This window comes from Aotus nancymaae, unplaced genomic scaffold (assembly GCF_030222135.1).
Source record: "Aotus nancymaae isolate 86718 unplaced genomic scaffold, 86718_ANA_hifiasm-v0.15.2.pri h1tg000029l, whole genome shotgun sequence".
Lineage (NCBI taxonomy): Eukaryota > Metazoa > Chordata > Mammalia > Primates > Aotidae > Aotus > Aotus nancymaae.
In genome coordinates, this window is record NW_026988442.1 from 3,307,262 (window position 1) to 3,329,436 (window position 22,175).

At 35.0% G+C, this 22,175-nt stretch overlaps 1 protein-coding gene across 2 annotated transcripts in view; it reads right to left on the reverse strand.

Annotated features, from left to right (window-relative positions):
- The window catches only part of PLCB1 (phospholipase C beta 1), a 747,552-nt gene that overhangs the window by 145,251 nt on the left and 580,126 nt on the right, over positions 1–22,175 (reverse strand). For both annotated transcript variants that reach the window (XM_064382245.1, XM_064382246.1), the window contains exons 14-22: positions 20,821–20,998; positions 16,307–16,374; positions 13,964–14,060; positions 11,272–11,356; positions 9,160–9,284; positions 4,852–5,006; positions 2,693–2,857; positions 1,180–1,279; positions 70–174 (exon numbers count right to left, since the gene is read on the reverse strand). In XM_064382245.1, the coding sequence (XP_064238315.1) occupies positions 70–174; positions 1,180–1,279; positions 2,693–2,857; positions 4,852–5,006; positions 9,160–9,284; positions 11,272–11,356; positions 13,964–14,060; positions 16,307–16,374; positions 20,821–20,998 (1,078 nt within the window). The remainder of the gene's footprint in view (positions 1–69; positions 175–1,179; positions 1,280–2,692; positions 2,858–4,851; positions 5,007–9,159; positions 9,285–11,271; positions 11,357–13,963; positions 14,061–16,306; positions 16,375–20,820; positions 20,999–22,175) is intronic.

Genomic DNA, 22,175 nt, shown 5'->3' on the forward strand with positions numbered 1-22,175 from the left:
CAAAAGCATACGGTGACTCAGACAGACATAATTCTTTGAGTAAAGGGGTATTTGAGTTAAGTTGTTTACCTGCATATGTGTCTGGCACATAGTCTTTCACTTCTATGTAGACAAAGACAGCAGGCAGTGTCAGAGGCTGGTTCCTTTCATTCCTTAGACAGATATAGTGATAGCCTGGAGGGTGAGAATAATGCTGTGTAGCACACATTTCCTTTCATAATGTTAGTCATAACCACGCACATCTATGTGATGAAAACATGTATTTGAGATGACTTTCAATGAAAAACAGGTCATGTTTTTCATTGTAATAACAGTTTTAAATAAGGTATTATTTTTCTCATTAGACAAGAAAACATTGTGATTTTTTTTCCCTTTCCAACCATGTTTTTTCCCATAAAAGAGAATTCAAAATCATATGTCATAGATTAAATTATTGATCCAAACTTGTATCCATTACAGAATCATACTTGATGTGACTTCTTTCTTTATTTATTATTATTATTATTTTTTGTAGAGAGAGGGTCTCACCATGTTGCCCAGGCTGGTTTCAAACTTCTGGCCTCAAGAAATCCTCCTGCCTCAGCCTCCCAAAGTGCTGAGATTATGGGGATGAGCCACCATGCCCAGCCTTGACATATTTCTTGACTTGTGCTTAGTATATGCTCTGCTTTGGTCAACAGTATGTTAGTAATTTGGTATAAGCAGAGGCTTAAAATGCACATGCGGAGTTAGATTTGCTCTTTGTATTCTGATGGTCTGCCAAGAGAAGTTCATATTGTGGAAGCCATTGCCGCTTCAGCCTGTGCCCCAGAGTGAGTGTATGTGGGACAGACATAGACCCAACCCAGAACCTGAAGCACAGCTATGCAGCTGAGCTCAGGCTAGATCTGCCAAACTCAGCCAACCCACAGACTTATGAGCATGAAGACAAATACTGGCATATATCTTTTCAGATTGTTTGTTACATATAATTATTGTTGCAAGAGTTGACTAATATATTAATACCACAACATGTCACAAAACACGTAACTGTCAAATTTAAATAATCTCATAGCCCTTGTTATCTAACAAAATTACAAAGCAGAAAATAGTTTCTGAAATCATTTCCTAGTAATATTCTAAGCAGTGATGATTGTCTTTGAAACTTTGATAAAAAGTTTCTCAGCACATTATCCATACCTGGTCGAATGGCTTGCACTGGCAAGATACGGTGGCCAATAAATTTACCTCCTTCTTCATAAACTGCTATTCTCAAACAGGCCAGAGTAGGAAGAACCACCTACAAGGGACATTAAGGACACCTGGTTATAAGAATGAACAGTTCCAAGAAATAATTAGAAAGGTATTATTCAATCAGAATTTGCTTTTCAGATCCAAGTAGAAGTTTCTACTTAGCTAATTTCGACAAAAGTTAAGATGTTGCTCTGTATGTCTCATTTTCAGAGGAGAAGACATGGGTGGCCAGGGATAGGGCTTCATCTATGTTTTATCACCTTGCCTTAATGAGGCATTTGTTAAAAAAAGATAGGTTGTTTTATTTTTACATGAACATTCTAAATGTGGAAATGACAAAAGTTCTATCCTTAAATAAAGAGAGTTTAGTGGTCTTATTACCACATGAATATTGTGTTTATGTTTTCAAATCAAATTACTTCTGTATCTTCAAAGTGAGAGCAAAAAACATAAAAACAACCATTACTGGAAAAACAACAGTAGCTTTCAGGATAGTTTTTAAAATACAATTGCTTTATAAATTTGTAAATTCCTATAGTACGCAACAAGCAATTACTCATTTCTTTCCTCAGCGTGAAACATCTAAAATATGCAGTTATAGCTCATTTCAAGACATGAGGTCAACTATCTCTTTAAAAATTTATTGTTTACAAAAACAGCAAACTCACATTTATTGAATATTTTTATTGTGCTAGACATTTTTTAAGTGTGGTTAATGTATTCACTTATTCAAAATTCATAATAACCCTAAGAAGTAAACACTATAGTAAACAAGATTATTAAACTCAGTTAAACTATGGAAAAATCCCAGAGAACAGAAAGTTTTCGTATAGCTATTCTCTTTGCAGAAGACTGGCTTTGTGGACATTTTGGCCATATAAAAGCAAAGAGGGTAAAAAGTCTACTTCCCACTGAGCTTGTTTTCTTCCTTTACATGATAAGCATGTGTGAAGATTTCCTTTTTGGTGAAGGAAGAGAAGGGCCTAGTCGAGTGTGAAAGGTTTTAACTTTATTAGATAGAACCCAGACAAGACTGAATGGCCAGCTCTCTGTGGCTAGAGATTTTAGGGAATTTAAATAATATTCCTTTTAAAGTATGGATTTTTCTTCTCTCAGCCACTATATTATTCCCTACTTCCCCTCTACTTCATTTGTGTTATAATTAAAATGTATCATTTATCACTTTTACTATCAGATGATATGAGTTAGATTTATATGTTTTTATGACCGTCCATTTGAGGCAAACAAAAATGAATTATTTACAATACAATTCTGAAAATCCAAACAAGCGATTCACAGAAATCTTGAAGAGTTTTCAGAATGGCCTTCAAAAGGTAATTGCTTTATAAATGTGTAAATTTTCAAATTAAACAATAAATAATTCACCATTTCATTATTTTCTCAATGTAAAACACCTGAGAAATGCAGTTATAGCTCATATCAAGAACATGTGACCAACCTTTTTGAACACAATAGGTTCTTCTTCCCAGACAGGATTCACAGCATTTCCTTGGGATGTCTTCGTCTTAAATGCCTTCCTCCTTGTATCCACAGGCAAACCAAACATATCCACTTCTACATAAGTCCCAACTTTCTTATCAGAAAGAAACTGACCTGAAATAATCTAGAAAATCAATCAATCAATCAATCCATAAGGAGTTTTGATATGCAAATAACAAAGACATAGGAGAATACTTTAAAAAGTCACAAATGCTGCTGGTGAATGTTGAATTATAAGAAAAATGGAATAGAAGCAAGAATAGACATACGATTTCTCTTTTGCTTAAAGGGTCCTGATATGGCTTGGTTCTGTGTCCCCACCCATACCTCGTGTTGAATTGTAATCCCCACATGTTTGGGGAGGGACCTGGTGGGAGGTGATTGGAGCATGCGGGTGGTTTTTCCCATGCTGTTCTCGTGATAGTGAGTTCTCCCAAGATCTGATGGTTTAAAAGTGTGTGGCAGTTCTCCCCTCATGCTCTCACTCCTCACCTCATGTGAGATGTGCTTTGCTTCCCCTTCACTTTCCACCATAATTGTAAGTTTCCTGAGGCCTCCTAAGCCATCTGGAACTGTGAGTCAATTAAACCTCTTTTCTTTATAAATTACCCAGTCTCAGGTAGTTCTTTATAGCAGTGTGAAAACAGACTAATACAGGCTGGTAGAGGAATTTTGAAAATGGTGAAGTTAGAAGCAGTCAATTAATATAAAAGTATCGTAGGAGGAATAAATGAACAAGTATTCACTTTAAACCATCAAGATCAGTTTATTGTTACCCCAATCTCACACAATGTCAGCATCTATACAATGTTAGATATTATTTGTCTAGCTACAGAACTAACGGATATTATAGACTTAAAAAAGATTTTTAATATTACATATTTATAAAATGTCTTCCATGTCTGCCTCTGTTTCTATCCAAATTTTCAAAATCTGAGGTATCCATCCCCTGTCATAAAGGTTAATGGAAGCAAACAAGATGTCCTTCTGCTGTATACCAGGAAGGGGAACAGCGGGAAGCAAGTGCTGACAGACTAAACCTGGTAAATCTGGATTATCTGGTCACAATAAAGTTGCCTGCTGGTCAAGAACTTTCTGAGCTCCAGCTTATGAAAGGAGACAGAATTTCCAAGCTTATGACTGGGCCAGAAATCAGACAAAATGGTGGCAAAAAACTCTAATTCTGCCAACTTGAAATCTTTATATATGTGGCTTGAAGTAATTTCAAAAGATATAATTATGAGACACTTCATTGAAATTTTATTTTTTAAACCCTTGATATAAAGTGATATAAATTTTAAGGTAAAAATGTGCTCAACTGATTAAGGCATAAAGAAATTAGTGAAGCTGTGACAGAAAGTTTTTTACATAGTTTTTCAAATGCCTTTGTTTAAGGTTAATAAAAAAAATTGCATTTATGTCCAGTAAAAAAGTCTCTTAGTTCTATAGTTATTCAGTTAAAGAGACAATATTTTTAAAAAGCTTTAACAATGAAGAATCCTTGTAAAAAAAAGTATTCTAAAAAATTGATTCTCCTTTCATAGCATTAAAAATATTTTCTGACATCTAAAAAAATTATATCTGGTATAACATCAATTTCAAAGACTAAAAAATCATTTGGAATTGTTTAGAGTTAGATATCATTAATATGTCTTTTAAAATTTCTGAATACTCTGGAATATTTTTTAAAAAACCACTTAAAGTAACTTGAAAGCTTTTGTTTAATATTTGATAATCTATTGAGGGAATGTTCTTTCTCTGATTTCGCTCAGAACCAAAGGGGAAAAAAAGACCAGAAAATCTCTCCAATATGGGCCACTTTTTCACAGTAGGATATTTACACCAAAAAAAGAGGATTGATCATGATGAATCTCTCCAACTCATTTTATTGATTTAGAGTCAGACTTTTATTATATTAAGAATGAGATTTGGCCCCTTTATCTCATCCATGTGGCCTTGAAAACTTTTAGTGCGAATTTGATCGTTAGAGGAAAAAAAATGTATGAAGAAAGTAGAGTCTTTGCTAGTTACATTTTAAATGACTAAGCCACTTCTTTATGCAATGTAGATAAATTCAAGACTATTGTTAGGAACAATTTGGTGATGGGGTGTACATACCTTAACAGATAAAGTGTTTGCTACTATCCCATCTACGATGCCTTCAGTAAATGGATCAAAATGCTTGTCAGGCCTCCTCATGAATTCTGGCTTCAGTCTGTAGCCACTCTTCCCATTGTATTCATACATGCCCATATTTATTTGCATAGCCAGGTCTGAATATCAAAAACACAAGCCTTATTGTGAGAGTATCGATATTTGGAATAAGAAAGTAAGATTGTAAAGTAAGATTTATCACAGTCCACTTTTGTGAATGGACTCCTTTACAAGAGAGTTAGTCACTGTAGAAATGTAGAAAACACAGATAAGAAAAAAAAATTGACTGGGTGCAGTGGCTCATGTCTGTAATCTCAACAATTTGGGAGGCCAAGATGGGCAGATCATCTGAGGTTGGGAATTCAAGACCAGCCTGGCTAACATGGAGAAACCCCGTCTCTACTAAAAATACAAAATTAACCGGGCATGGTGGCATATGCCTGTAATCCCAGTTACTCGGGAGGCTGAGGCAGGAGGATCACTTGAACCCGGGAGGCAGAGGTTGTGGTGAGCTGAGACTGTGCTGTTGCACTCCAGCTTGGGCAACAGGAGTGAAACTCCATCTCAAAAATAAATTTACCTGTAGCCCCCAAATCCAGAAATAATCACTGCCAACAGGTGGGTGCACAATCTGCTTTTCCACTTCAAATATATTGTTGGCATACAGTATGTTGATTTCATTTAATATTTATCTGCCTTAATTATAAAAGCTGTCTGAAATTCCTTTGATTAAATATATTAGAATAATATGTATTATATACATATATATCTAATATGTAATATACTAAATATATTATTCTAACATATCTAATATATAATAAAATAAATATATTATTCTAGTATATCTAATATATATTAAGTATATTATTCTAATATATCTAATATATACTATATTAAATATATTATTTTAATATATAAGCATATATTAGAATATATTTAACCAGCCCCCTTTTGGGGCACATATATGTTCCTTCTAATTTTTCACCCTAACTTATAATGTTTTGATAAACATCATTGTGGTAAAATCTTTGAAAACATCATCAGTGATTTTCTCATGAGTGGAATTTCCAGGACAAATGATGTCCACATTGGAAAAGCTTTCTTTGATGCCTTGCTAAAATGCCCTTCAGAAAGCTTAAACCAACTTATACTCCCAAGACTTGTTTTTTAGAATGGACTTCTCCTACCTCATTAAAAGAGGATTCTATAATGCCTTTTCTTGCTTTTTAATTTGCACACAAAAAAAATCTTTTTTAAAATTTGGACTTCTGTGATTCCTTACAATGAATATCTAATTATACATGGACTCTTTTCCAGTGGACAAAGGTTACTGGTCAAAATTTTCCTCAGACTCAGTCAGTACATCAAATGAATATTCACACATATTGCAACTGATAGGGTGAAAAAATACATATTAAAATTGTAAATAATCTGGGAGGTTGTCAACTGTTCCAAATTATCTGTGTCATGACTCATCTCTATTTATGTGGTTAATAAAGAGGTGATGATATAATTACTGTAAAGTCTCATGTAACAAATAATTTTCAGAGCAGGGAAAATAAGTGAATTTTCTCTCTTATTAAACTATTATTTTATAAACATAACTATGAAACCAAAGTTGGACACAATTTCAAGAAAAATAATGGACACTTGAAAAAAATTGACTTCAAAAGCCTAAAAATTACATTAGCAAGTCATATGTTCTAAAAATAATACACAACAAATAAGTAGAGCTTATCTTGGGAACAAAAGGATAATTGCATATTAGGAGATAAGATCTATTAAGATAACATCACATTTATGCCTGAAAGATGAACATATGATCATCCCAATGAATGTCCAAGAGATATTTAATAACATTCAATACAAACTTCTACAACGTTAGTCAAATAGAACTCGTGTCCTTTAGTGTGTTAAAGAATATCTGACTCAAAGTTGCAGCCAATATCCAACTTGATGATATCACAACAGTATAATTTATGTTGGGATCAGGATAAAGAGAAAGATGCCCACTCTTCACTTAGATAGAAGAAGTAAGACCTGGTGTTTGATAGATAAGGAAATGACTATAGTTAACATTAATAGTTTGTACATTAAAAAATAGCTAGAAGAGAACAATTTGATTGTTTCTAATGTAAAGATAAATATTTCAGGGGATAGATATACCAATAATTCTGATTTTATTCTATGACCATATCAAATTATCATATGTACTGCAAACATTTGTATAGCTATTATGTATCAATAAAATTAAATTAATTGATTTTAAAAAAGAAAAGCCATAAATATCTTGCAAATCACTCTTAATTGTGGCTTAGAGCTTGATAGATACTTAATAAAAGGCATAATGTTGAACTTCCTCCTGAAAAAAAAAAAAGAAAGATGCCCACTTGGAACCCTCATTTAAGATCCTAGAATGGTCAGTACAAAGCAATAAATAAGACAGGTGGAGAAATTAGATATGATTAAATTACTGTCTTTGTGTGTCTAAAAATTCCAATCTACTTGCAAAAAATAGGCTATTGTAAGAGTTTAGAAAGATGATCATTTGTAAAATGCAATCATTTATAAAATAAATAAATATACAAATATACATATCCAGAAACAATCTGTTAAAAATATAATATAAATAAAAAGAAAGATTCAATCTAAGACAACAAGACCTGTAATGAAGATGAGTGATTTTGCTGAGGGACCTAATACAACAATTTGTAAAGTAAAGAGAAAAGCATTTTTCTCATGACAGAAAAACTAAAAGTTAAAAAGGTGTCAGTTTTTGTCAGATAAATTTATAAATTTAATATGATTAAAAAATAGTTTTCTTTTTTTAGTGGTTAAGGGAAACAATATGATTAAATTAAGAATATTTGAAATAATTTCACTGGCAATGGCCAAAAAGGAACTATAAATTAATAGTAGTAAAGGAGAATCACCACTTACAGGTATTAATCCATATTATAAAATAGAGTAAAAACAGTGAGTTATTGCATCCAGGAAGGCAGACAAATTTATTAATGGAAAAGGTATAAAGTGAAAAAAAGGGGTCTCAATTAACAACAACAACAAAAAAAGGCTGCATCTATTAACCTGTAATTCCAGTTCAGTGGCATGATTGTTTAGGCTGAAAAAAGGATTGCTCTCACTGAGACTATGTACCAAAATTAAATTTTGATGGATGAAAGGTTAAATAGAAAAGAAACCATGAGAAAACTGGGACCATAGGGCTCTCATCCTGGATGGGGAGGCTGTAATCATACAAGTAAACCAAGAACTTTAATTAAACATTAATCAGCCTGAGCTCATCCAATGAATTTGTCTCTGTTTTGCAAAAGACAATATACCCTTGAAATAAAAGGGTTGTTATAAATCAACAAGAAAATTGACAATAGTCCTGAATCTGTAATTCATAAAAGCATAAATACAAAAACCAAGAAACATACTTTAAAAAATTTCAACCTCAATAATAATTCCAGAAATGAAATTTAAAATAACAGTGAAATAACATTTTTGTCTGGTTTAATTATTATTATTTAATGATAATACTTAACCAAGATCTCAAATGAGAGAGACTAACTACCTCATAACAAACATTACTGACAGCAGAGTAACATAGCACATTTTTTGCAGACAATTTGGTAATATCCAAAAAGGTGCTTAAAATGTTCATATATTTTAATGTTAATAATTATTTTTAAAAAAACTTTTCCAAAAGAAATTTAGTGGCTAGAAATAAGTTTTTAGTGAATTGTGAAATATGCTTAGTATGCAGCTACTGAAATGCATGTCTCCGTATGACACTTAAGTGAGTTTATATATGTACATATGAATATATATGTATTTATTTTACATGAGGATTTACATGAAAAATCACTTATATGTAGAAAAAAAAGACATAGATTACAAAGCTAAAAGTCAACACTGTGGAATCTCTGAGTTGGTAGCATTCCTGGCCGTTTGTTTTTAAAATACTTATTAAATTTTCCATTGTTTTCAAAATAAGTATGTATTATTTTAAAAAGTCTAAAAATTTTTATTTGAAAAATAATGCAAAACCTGTAGAAATAAAGATCCATTTATGGAATAATTGAAGAAAATATCTCAATTTTCAAAGTTCACTTTTATTTTTGCATTGATATTCCCTTCATTGAAATTTGCTTTTATTTATTTTTTTCAATCAAGTCTGGCAATTTTGTCTCCCCATTTATGTGGGAATGGTTTTGGGACACTTGGCAATGTGACTTCATAGCCTAATGGGAGCAAGCATGTACTTACCCATCGTCTGGAAATTAAGTGCCACCATCTGACAACCTGCATTCCAGAAGAGCTGAGGCATATAGTTGGATGAATCCACACGTGTTCCTTTTGGATATATCCTGCTAAGCTGCATTTTGTTATATCTGGACCATCATGTTAAGTAGTGAATACAATTATAAAAATATTTACTCAATAGTAGTAACTGAGAAGCTATCTTCCGTCTTTCTCCATTTGGAAAATGAAGTATATATTGATGATTTATTTCATTGGGCTAATTTGGGATATTTAGTGTTAATTTAATCAAAGAAATTAAATAGTCTGTTTCATTTTAGTTCATGCATAATAGCAAACATTTTTGTTGTCATATTAAATATGCAAAAAGCTTTCTAAACTAACAGAATAAGTATGCTCTTATCACATAAGCATAGCAGCAGCTTTGCAGAGCCTTGTGGGTAAAAGTCAATGAGGTAGCAAAAGTGGCTGAGCCAAAGTCAATGTGATTTTGGTGGAGAGTATTAAGGACAGACTTTATGACTAAGGACCCACAAGGAGGCTGGAATGTGTTAAATCATTTGAAAGGATGATATTGTGTTTGGGAGAAGTAGATAATATGCACTGTATAGCTATTTTTGAAATGCTGTCTGCTCATTTTATTAACCTTCTCTGGGAATGCTATTTGCCAAGACTGTGTTACTCTTTATAACTAATAACAAGGTCAATGTAGCGTTGAAGTTTCTGATCTTGCTTCACGTTTGGTTCCTATCATCATCAGTTTTCCAACTTAAGAATCTTGTAGTTTTGGATGATGCAATGTCTTTAAAACACTATTTCCTATCACCAAGTTAGATAAAGGTTGGTTAGGGTTCTGAGCTAGACAAAATGAAATTGAATCTCAACTCTCAAACTTGCTAGCCGAATAATCTTGGACAAGTTATTTTGTTTTTCTGTGCCTCAGTTTCCTCATCTATAAAATAGATTTAACAATTCCTACATCATAGGACTATTGTGAAGATTAAATAAGACAAGATCTGTCACACAGTCTACAATGAATACTAATGATGATAATTTTGTAGTAGAACTTTATTTATGGAGTCAACATTTCTTTTTCCATTGATAAATTTTAAAGGTTAACTTTATTCTAGGATTTACTACATGAAATTGAGCACTTTGTGATATTTAGTGTTAATTTTATGAAATAAATTTAATAGCCTTGTTCACTTTATTTTAGTTCACGGATAACAGCAAAAATCGTTGTTGTCAGTAATATCAATAAAGCCATTCTTAGCAATGTATATTATATTTATAATATCATCATCCCTACTATTTGGACATGTAGTACATATAAGTATGTGAGATGCCAAGTAAGGTATATATTTCTTTACGTATTATCTTACATATGTGTAAAGTATGCACACTCATGTTACATATGTTGTACCTCATCCAAAGAGCAAACCATAAAGCTGGTATCATTATTTATGTTTTACAGAAAAGGAAAGTCAGGATTAAGCAAATTGCCAAAGGACACAGAGCTTGGTGGTATGAAGGCAACCTTGAAATCTAGGCTTCCTTTATTCCAAGACCAGTTTTTTATTCCATAGGCCAGACTACCCTAGACAGCATTATGTATGAGACCTGAAACTATTTGTCCCTCCAGGCTATATGCTTAAGCCATTTTATGCCTTTCTCCTAAAAAATAATGAGTTCATATCCTTTGTAGGGACATGGATGAACCTGGAAACCATCATTCTCAGCAAACTGATACAAGAACAGAAAATCAAACACCCCACGTTCTCACTCATTGGCGGGTGTTGAACAATGAGAACACATGGACACAGGGAGGGAAGCATCACACACCGAGGTCTGTGGGGGGGACTGGCGGGGGACAGCAGTGGGTGGAGAGTTGGGGAGGGATAACATGGGGAGAAATGCCAGACATAGGTGTTGGGGAGGAAGGCAGCAAACCACATTGTCATGTATGTACCTATGCAAAAATCCTGCATGTTCTTCACATGTACCCCAAAACCTAAAATGCAATAAAATATTTTAAAAAAAGAAAAAAAAAACAAATGAACAAATAGCACAAGACTCCAGCTGTGTTCATTCTGCAGTCATTCGTCAAATCAAGGATACTCTACAAATTCCACCGGAGACTTGGTAAGTTGTTCAAGTCCTTTGGTTTCCACGAAGGAAGACATTTCAAAACTTTTATTTCTTTCTGAGTTAAGCAACAACAAAACAAAAAAGGGAAGGTGAGAAATAAAATTGTTATAAATTATAACATTATAAAAGAAATCGGCAAATTTTCAGTGAAGTTGAGGGCAAATAATCGTTAATGTACCTTTAATATTTAATTTTTTTTCTAGTGAACAATTTACTTGTAACAAAAGTTGAGTCTTCTTAGTTGTCTTTTCTAATATTTGTTCATTGGGTCAGAGCTATTTATGCCTTTGTAATTTAGGAACATGAATTAATTTTAGATGAGTATAGTGTGGCAATAAAAAAATTTGTCAGAGGAGCAGGGACCCCATGGGAATATTTTGTTCTAAATTTATCCAGATTTTTTTCTGAGGGCCAATGTGGGGATTAACAAAAGAGACGATGGGAATGTTTGTGCTAGGTGCTGACTATCTCTTCCATACCCACATTGTCACCTTCTCAGTTTGTATAAACTTTTTTGGTTCAAACAACTAATATGACAGAATTACTGTCTTTCAAAACAGAATGATCCTTGGAAATTTTCCTGTCTCATGACTTCATTTTCATATTAGATACGTGATATGGTTTGGCTGTGTCCTCACCCAAAATCTCATCTTGAATTATAATCCCCTTGTGTCAAGGGATGTTACCAGGTGGGGATCATTAAATTATGAGGGTGGTTTTCCATATGGGGGTGGTTGTTCTGATGATTATAAGTTTAGTCTCATGAAATCTGATGGTTTCATAAGCATCTGGCATTTCCCTTGCCCGGCCTCATTCTCTCTCCTGTTGCCCTGTGAAGAGGTGCCTTCTGCCATGATTGTTATATTTCCGGAGGTCTCCCCAGCCATGCAGAACTGTGAGTCAATTAAACCTCTTTTCCTTATAAATTACCCAGTCCTGGGTGTTCCTTCATAGCAGCGTGAGAATGGACTAATACAATATGCAGTAAAATAGAGGCCAGAGAGGTGAATGTGCTAAACAGAAGATAAATATTTTGAAAGTGAAATTCAAGCCTCTGATTAGAGTGAGAGAAACAAAGTTATCTTCGTTTAGAAAGACTGAGAGTCACTTTCTCTACTCTCGTCCCCACTAAAAACCAACTATTACAAACAGTATTTTAGATAAGTGTTGTACAAGGTGGATAGATAGCTCTAAATTTTTTAAACTGAGTTATCTTTGAGGTATTTTCCCTTTTTGACCTCTCTTTAAAAATTAAAATCTCATTTGTCTTAATCATTCCCAGGCTTCTTTATCTACCTTCTCACCTTCTCTGGTTCACTCTAAGGCAAACCCTGACTTCTCTTATTTTGGTCCATCATACATCTACTTTTATATGATTTATTATTTTAAGCATGATTGTTAATTAAAGTCAACTTTAATAGGTACTTGGTAAAATATATTGACTATTCTTTTTTTAAAAGTTGATAAAATGATATTAAACACAAGGAAAAAAGTGTGTGTTTGTGAGTCTAGCTGGTGCTGTTTCCAGGTTCTGAAGAATCTAAATGTATTGGCTCTTTCTCACACTTATTTACTTGTCTTGGAGCTTTTAACTAAAGAGTTAGGGGATATTTTGGTTTCTCTTCAGATCGCATACATCTTCCGCCTTTTACTAAAGAGTTAGGGAAACTCATTTTGCAGCCAATGAAATTACAGTGATATCAAAATACGCTAGGATGTGTCAAATAAAACAACTTGTAAGAAACATCAGAAATTAAGACATTGAATTAAATGTTGAGAAATCATTATATATAATCTTGGAAGTTGAATTCTTTGTTGTAGAGATCTAGATTCCATACGCTACGAGGCAAACACTATTTGGAAAACTATACAAATATAAACAAGTGTGTTTGGTAGAGGCTTGGATTTTGATATAGCTGCAAAGTCATCCTTGATTAGAAGCTAGTACATGTGGGCAACATTTCTGTTTTTAAGGGCACACCCTTATAAGCAGCTAGTAAGTTTCAAGCATTCCCTTAATCTGATAGTATCTTACACTTCATGCAAAGTACAAAGGGCACTTTCATAAAAAGCCCTTTGTCTGGGTAAAGATGATATTTTTCTTTGTGTAAGTATGGATGTAGAGCTGAATAAAGGGGAAACATAAGTGATGTGAAGTTAATGCATTTTCTTCTAAATACATAAAATGTGCTGGACAAAGGGAATATAGATAAATTGCTTCTATTTGCAATTATCAGGGTTCATCAAGTCTCTCCCTGCTTCCCTTTTGGGAAATAGGTAGATAATTTATTTCAACATTACCACTTATGTAATAGATGGATTACATTGTGTGTTGCAAACAAAAAGCAAAGTACAATTCCAAATTAGATGTACTCTGGTCATGTGTCTTTGAGATAACCATGTATGGCCTGTAGCCCTATTAAATATGTTAGGGGAACATCATAGAATACTTTCTTATATAGTTATTTTAATATCTTATAACACATGTATATTTATTACATATATGTGTAAAGATAACAAGACAGTCAAAATGTATATCTACGTAAGACTTCGAAAACATGAATAACTCTGTTAAGGGTAACATTCTTTGCTCCCATTACTCTGTACTTAAAACATAATCATTATATGCTACAAGGGGGGTTTTTCTCAAGGGAAAATTTACTTTTTGAAATTTCAAATGACTCAAACTTGACAGGCTGAATGTAGTTCACCAGGTTAGACATTTCTTCTGTGGCCATAGCCTCACTTCCAGCAGTCCCCTGGAAGTAGAAATAAAACAAACAAAAAAACAAAAAAACATTTTCAGAGTCAGCATTATAGTGATCTGTTATTTTACCGGGAAAATGACCACATGACTCAAGCCTGCAGAAAATCATCGCTCCCTTTCTGAAAATTACAAAAAGAAAATTCATTACAGGAGAAAGGCAACAGTAATACCTCATTTTATAAAAGGGAGGGAAGAAGGGAGGCAGGAGATTGAATGGTGGCTGGTAGCATGGCCCCAACATATTCATTCCCCTCCTCCCTGCCCCCACCTACAAGTTTGGAAATGTCTGATCTTAGTTCCTCTGCAGGCCTCAGACTCAGATCCTGCATTTTACTAAGGTGATTGGAATGCCCATTAGAGTTTGAGAAGGACTGAACTATAGCTTATCTTCCATTGCAGGGCGTTCACAGGTGTTGTCTAAGGTTAGTAAAACTTTTTTCTTAACTTTTAAGTTCAGGGGTACATGTGCAGGTGTTTTTTTTAATATAAGTAAACTCGTGTCACAGGGGTTTGTTGTGCAGATTATTTTGTCACCCAGGTTTTAAGCCTGGTACCCATTAGTTATTTTTCCTGATCCTCTCCCTCCTCCCATCTCCACCCTTGGGTAGACCCCATGTTTGTTGTTACCCTCTACATGCCCATGTGTTCTCATCAGGTTAGCAAATTAAGAATTCACTGTACAATAAGAAATTTAGTAGGTAGGTGACCACCAAATGAACTGAAAATTTTTACTACTAATAAAAAAGGCTGCTTTGTGGAAATGAGCTGGGACCAGCAAACAATGCCTGCTTTCCTTCATCAGCATTCCTCCCTCCCTCCCTTCTTGGTTCCTGATGTGTGTCTCTTAGACAAACAGGATAGTATAGTGCAGGGATTAATGGCTCAAGTTCTAGAGTCAGCCTGCCTGGTTTTGAATCCCAAGTCCACTAGTTAGAAACTAGGCAACCTTGGGTGCCTCAGTTGGCTCATTTGCAAAATTAGAATAAAATCAGCATATAGGGGTTTTTGATTATAAAATAATTTATGTGAAAGAGCTTAAAACAGTGCCTGGCAAGTGGTACAATCTCATGGTGCTTTTGCTACTATTAGCTATGACATATTACTTTGATAGAGTTTTTAATGAAAAAGAAAACCAATACTTTAGTATTGGCACAACCTGGGCCTCTGTAGAGTGATCTAATATTTTCTCACATTTTTAGAAGAGAGAATGCGTGGAGATGAGTTTCTTTTAAAAATTCTGGTAGTAATATTTAGGTCAAATGTTAACTGGGAAACATTCATTTGCAAATGGACTATCCAATTAGTAAGAGAGTTTAAAAATTATTTAGAATCACTAATCAGAAATTATACACAATTGAAATCATTCTCAGGCACATATACTTTGTCAGGCATGGTAAACCATATTTTCCTCCTGGAAATTAAACATTGAAATTTAGTGGGGGAACATAATGAAGCAAAACTTTAGACATTAAAAAATAATTCTAAGAGGAAGGGCATCAAGTAAGAACAGCTTATTATTGGTTTTATTTTCACTAAATTGTAGAGCTACAAGTACTGAGACAGAAAATATCTAACAAATTTGAAACCAGGTTCAATATAAACTTAAAAATATGTATTTTTAAAGAGAGACAGTGTCTTGCTCTCTTATCTAGGCTGGAGCACAGTGGTGTGATCATAGCTCACTGCAGCTTCAAGCTTTTGGACTCAAGTCATCTTCCTGCCTTCTGCCTCAGCCTCCCTAGTAGCTGGAACTACTGGTGTGCACCACTGCATCTGGATATTTTTATCTTTCATTTTAACTTCTTTTTAAAGATATGGGGTCTCACCCTGTTGCCCAGATTGTTTCAGTATAAACTTTTGCTAAGACAAAATTCAAAAACTGCAATTGACCTGCTTCTAATTCTCTCCTAAGTTCTGTGCAATTAATATTTTTAAGCTAATTAAGTTACTTGGGATGCCTAAGTTTATATCATTATGTAGCTCTAGTGTTCCAAAACCACAACAATGCAAGGAATGTCACAGTTCTGAGCATTTTTCTAAACCCCATATCTTCTCTGGACTTTGGAACATTTCATAAGCCATTTAATTGCCTCCAAAATTGAAGTTGGCAGTTGGAACGCACACATTTACTTTTTGCCACTAGATGGCAGAAAGTGACCATGAGACAGATCCAGGAGGGTATACTGGGCACTGCAGGTTGGTGGAATGCCTTTGGGACCAGAAGCCCTAAGTACCCACCTCATCCATTGAAGATTTTTTACAGTCATCGTCATCATCATCATCGTCACTTTCCGTATCAGCTTCTCCTGTCAAATTTTAATAAGAGATCATGATGTTGACAATTCAACATTTAAGTTTAAAGCCCTTGTAACACATATTTTCCCCAAAATCAATTAGAGATTTCCTTGGAAGTTGGGCTTTCTGTTTGTTTTAAAATTATTTTTTTCAGGGATTTAAATTTTATTCATCATAGAAAATTATATTGACATTTTGAATACAGATTTTTTTTCTAAACTTTTTTCTAAATTTGTTAATACCGCTAAAATTTTAAAATTCTATAGGAAAACGCTTGTCTTAATATTTTTCTCTATGTGTTTTTAAACACATGGCATTGAATACAGTCTGCTGACGTTTAACAGAGTTTGCTTTCTATGGTACATGTATTCTATTTTGATATAGAAACACCCTCCCAGAGTCTCTATGACCCAGAAAACACATAAACAACCCCTGTTTCATCTTTCCCTCCTTTCCCAAGCCCTCACTCTTCCATGCAATGCTTGGTCAGCACACAGCTCAGTGATCTTGTGTTGACATTTTCTCAAGGCCAGAGAGGATCTTGCAGAAGACAAAGAAGTTAGGCTTTGGCAGCAAACTGACTACACAAAAATCGTAAAGGGCCAACCTTATTCTATGATTTGTCTGCAAGCTTATTTGATGGATGTATTGTCATCACAACAATGCATATAGCATAGAAAACGCTGATACTCTTTTTAAGAGGGCAGGATAACATGAGTGAGCCCTTAACAATCAGCATGCTTAGAAATCTAACTCCATCAGAAATAATTCAGCTTCATATTTAGCCAATATACAGTCATTTAACTGAATTGTTTTTTCCCTGAAGAATTAATGGACATTTCTGCTTTGTTAAATATTCATATCAAGATGAAGCATTACATTCTTCCATAGCTCTGGGCTTCAATCAGACCCCATAACATTAGCTATATAAAAAAGATTTTCAAGTAAAAAGTCAATAAGGTTGTTCGAAATTGTTCAAAAAAGTTTTAAATTGATTTAACTACTATCTTTTAGGGTTCACACAATGCAATAGCATGATCAGCCCGATAGATGGCAATATTGGTTCAACAATGAGGCAACTTACACCCCAGCTCACTGCCACTGCCAGCCTTCTGAGTTAGTTGCCCTACTCAATTTACATAAATGGAGACGGGACCACTGCACTGTCCTCTGAGAAGCTTATAAATGTTTTCATTTGGCTGACACAGTTCAATTAACGAATAACAGCAGTGAAAAAAATATTCCTTAAAAATCTCCAGGGGAAAAATAATTTCTGGGACCAACAAGGGTTATTATGTATTGGATTGTTTATCAAAGAAAGCCACATACAACCATTTTATAATGCTGATATTGTGTTAGTAAATAAGGTGAATCGATTATATCTTGGATAGAAAATGTATCTTACTACTATATTAGAGACATTCTTTTAGGATATTGCCACTTAAACATTTTTTATAATGAAATTTTTGCACCAAATTTTTACCTTTTTTAAAAAATCAGAGAGGGGATTCTTTTTAATTAAGTAATTTAAAAAGTTGTTTGGTAGAGCTTTCTACAAAATATTCATGGGACCCAACAATTCACAGTCATTTCAAATACCCAATCAGGCCATTCTGTGGTTTCTGTGGGAAAGAAAGAATTTATTTTCCTACTCTGTAAAAAGTAGAAACCTGATTTTTCTCTTGTAAATCTTTGGAGGGATGTTGGGGGAATCTTGCTGAACTCTAAAAGATATCTTAACTTTACCCTAGTTCATTAGGACAAGTCTGGCCAAGGGCTGAATTGTGGAAGAGGTATCTGGCCAATGGGGGCCATGATAAGAAAATTAGCTTTGAAATACAATACCTTTCACATTTTTCAAATTACTTGATTTCCCAATACTGTTAACATCTACAAACCAAATGGTAAATCAGCAGTGCTCTTTATTCAGGGGCCTACCTTCATATTAAAATGTCAAAAAGTTTCCATTGATTACACAACAGACGACAGGGTAGCTTAGGAAATCTACTGAATAACGAACAGATTGCTGCCCTTTCTCTGTATTAAGCAATAATGTTCACTGCCTGTAAAAATCGTCATTTGTGTTATGCATCTGGTTAATAAGAGGGGGAGAACTGGTAGTGAGAAAGGCAGACGGTAAAAAACACAAGCACCCACATGCAAAGGATGGCAAGGTTAGCATTCAAGGGATAGAGTTGTGTTAGGAAACAGGTGTGAATGATCGGACTGTTGATGATATTCCCTTCCAAACTTCAGAGAGAACATTTTTACTGAGGATGAATATTGTTTTTGAAAAAATTTTGAAAGACTTGCACAGTAGTGATGAAAGTAGACATTCAAAAGCTGCAAAACAAAACCCTTTCAAAGAATTATATGTCTGTTGATAAAAATTTTAATCTAAACAATAAAAAAAAGGGAATTGAGACAGGAAAATAGAAGAAAAGACAAATCAGAGTCTCAGGCTCCTTTTTTTCTTAACCCTGATTGCCCTAGAGTTTATATTTTAATTATTTTAAAATCTTATAACTGATGTATAATAGGTGTACAGAAAAGTACACATATCATAAATGCAAAGAATTTTCACCAAATAAATAGGTCTGAGTAAATTACATCCAGATCAAGCAACAAAATACAACCAATCTCTAGAAGTCTCTTGGGCTCTCTTCTGGTTGCTTTTTCCCCAGGGAACCCGTTATCCTGACTTCTAATAGCAAAAATTAGTTTTGCCTGTTTTTGTATGTTACGTAGATTAAATTATATGGTATATAGTTTTTTGTACCTGACTTCCTTTGCTCAACATTATGTTTATTTATAGTGATTCATCCATAGTTTTCATTTAGTTATAGATCATTCTCATTGCTGCATATTCTTCCTTTGTGTGAATATAACATAATTCACTTATCTGTTGATGGGCATTTGATTTCCAGTGTTTGGCTATTTTAAATAACACTGCTTTTTTTTTTTTTTTGAGACAGAGTCTTGCTCTGTTGCCAGGTGCCAGGCTGGAGTACAGTGGCTCGATCTTGGCTCACTGCAACCTTCGCCTACTGGATTCAAGCAATGCTCCTGCCTCAGCCTCCTGAATAGCTGGGACTACAGGCGTGCATCACCACACCCAGCTAATTTTTGTATTTTTTTAGTAGAAATGGGGTTTCACCATGTTGGCCAGACTGGTCTCGATCTCTTCACCTCGTGATCCGCCCGCCTTGGCCTCCCAAAGTGCTGGGATTACAGGCGTGAGCCTCCGTGCCCGGCCAATACCGCTGCTTTAAGCAATTCTTGTACATGTCTCTTGGTAAACCTAAATACATATTTTTGTCAAGTATATACCTAGGAATGGAATTCCTGGGGTACAGGGAGTACATATATTCAGCTTTTGTGGACACTGTTAAGTGGTTTTCCAAATTGATCATTCCTATGTTAAACTTAATAACTGAAAAACTTCCTAGAGTCAAGCTTAAAATTTTGTCTACTTAATCACCCTGCAATCAGGAGATGATAATGCAATTTTCAGATTGCCAAGCTTCTGACTGAACTTGGAAGATAAATTAGACTAAATGACAAATAATCCAAAGGAAATGAGTGACCACTGAATTCTTTTCTCCCCAACCACAGAAATGTATTTCAACTTTAATTTAAAAGGAAAAGAAATGATATTAAGCATCCTCTAGGAACTTCCAAAGATAATTTAAGTAATTCTGCCATGTCGCAGACTTTAAAAATCTCTCTAAAACATGAAAAAAATTGAAATGCCCAGAACTCTTCAGCATATTATCAGTGAGAATGCATTCTGAGCTCAGTTCTATAGTGAATATTTCCCATTATGAACCTTAAAGGCAGATGGTCACTCTGAAGACTATTTGGCTTACATGTTAACCAGAATAATGACCTCCCAAAGATGTCTCTGCTTCATGAATATGTTAGCTTGCATGACAAAAGGGACATTGCAGATGAGATGGAGTTAAAGACCTTGACATGGGAGCGATTATCCTGGATTATCTGGATGGATCCAATATAACGACATGAGTTCTTGCCAGCAGAGGACATTTCCTGTCTGTGGTCAGAGGGAGATGTGACCACAAAAGACATGTTAGTGAAATGCAACCTTGCTGGCTTTGAAGCTGGAGGAAGGAGCCCCAAGCCAACAAATGTGGGTGGCCTCTAGAAGCTGGAAAAAGCAAGGAAACAGCTTCTCCCTTAGAGCCTCCAGGAAGTAAAGCAGCCCTGTGGACACCTGGAGTGTAAGCCAGTGAGACCCAGGGGGCTTTCTGACCTACAGGACTGGAGGATAATACATTTGTGCTGGTTTAAGCCACAAAGTTTGTAACAGCAAGAGAAAACCAACAGTTTAAAACTGTGCAGAAATAGGAATGTTCAAAGTCCTTCTAAGCTAATTTCAGAGCAGCAATTCTTAAACCAACACAAAACATGATGGGGAGAGCCTGCCAGCCCCTCACCGGCTCCTGGGGATGAGGGCTCGAACACGCTGGAGGAGTCGCTGTAGGTGTTGGAGGCTTGTTCTGAGAGCTTCTTTTTGCCGCTTCCTTCTGATGACTTGTGTGATTTCTTCTTATTTTTCACCAAAATTTTATACATTAAATCCATAGGACTTGGAAGAGGAACTCCAGAGTCGAGCTAATAGAAATGAAAGGTATATTCTTTAAAAATGCTGCTCCCTCCTTTCAGATCCCCTCCCCAGACCCCCAGCTCAGCTTTGGATACTGAATGTCTAGACTGTTCTTCCCTACCTTCAGCACTGCTCATTAAACTCTTCTCAGTGTATTCTTCATGGGGGCTAATTCCTTTTTTTTTTTTTTTTTACATCAAAGATATATTTTTATTACTATACTTTTGCAACATTTCTACATGAATAAGGCCATAGAAATGTACTAGTAGATTTGATGTACTAAATCTGAATATTTATTAATTTTCCAATGGACCATAGAAACCCAATCATTGTGATTTAGAACAGATAAGAAGGCCCTGGCCTGAATTTTTGAAGGCGGGAAGCCAGGCATCTTCTAGGAAGAGTTGTTGGTAAAGATGGGCAGAGGCTTCCAGGTGAGCCCATGAAATCATTTTTTCAGATTCCCCTTAAAATTGGCAAAATCCCAATCCTGGCACTAGGTAGGTTGGCTGCATATCTCCCTGGCATCAATAGAAGTGGATGAGGTGGCTTCAGATTTCCTCCCAGCCCTAAGATTCAAGCTACCATATTTGCAAGCCTTATTTTTACTATTTAGAGCTTGATGTCTAATGAGAAAATCAATTTCCCATAAGAGGGTCGTTAGGTATTGTATCAGAGAGCATGTGTGCAAGCCACAAGGTAGCTATAAAATGCATAAGTTAGTCCTCTATTTTTGAGAAAGTCTATAGAATGCATAAGTTAGTCCTCTATTCTTGGCTTGCAGTGACTCTGGGGGCTGGTATAAATCTACTTAAAAATACATGGAGATTGGGTAAAGGGGTGCAGGAAGGAAAAGGCTACTTTGAGGATATTTCTGCTGTTTTCCTTCTCAAAGCAGAGATGCCATCATGGCAATGGGCGACCTGAGTTGTGACACACCAAAAGGTGTGTACAAAGAAATAGACAGCAGCCAGCAGGGACAGGCCAAGAAGACATTGTGCTGCCTGCAGTGTTCTGTTTTGCCAACCCATTTATCTCAAAGGGATGTGATGCGGTTCCCTGGGAGTGATCAGAGGCCTGTCCTCTTGGACTGTCTCTATGGCATTGTTGGGAAATCTGCACTCTTGACTGAGTTTCATCAGGCTGCCAGGGTGAGAGAAGAGTGTGGGAAGAGGAAGAGAGCAG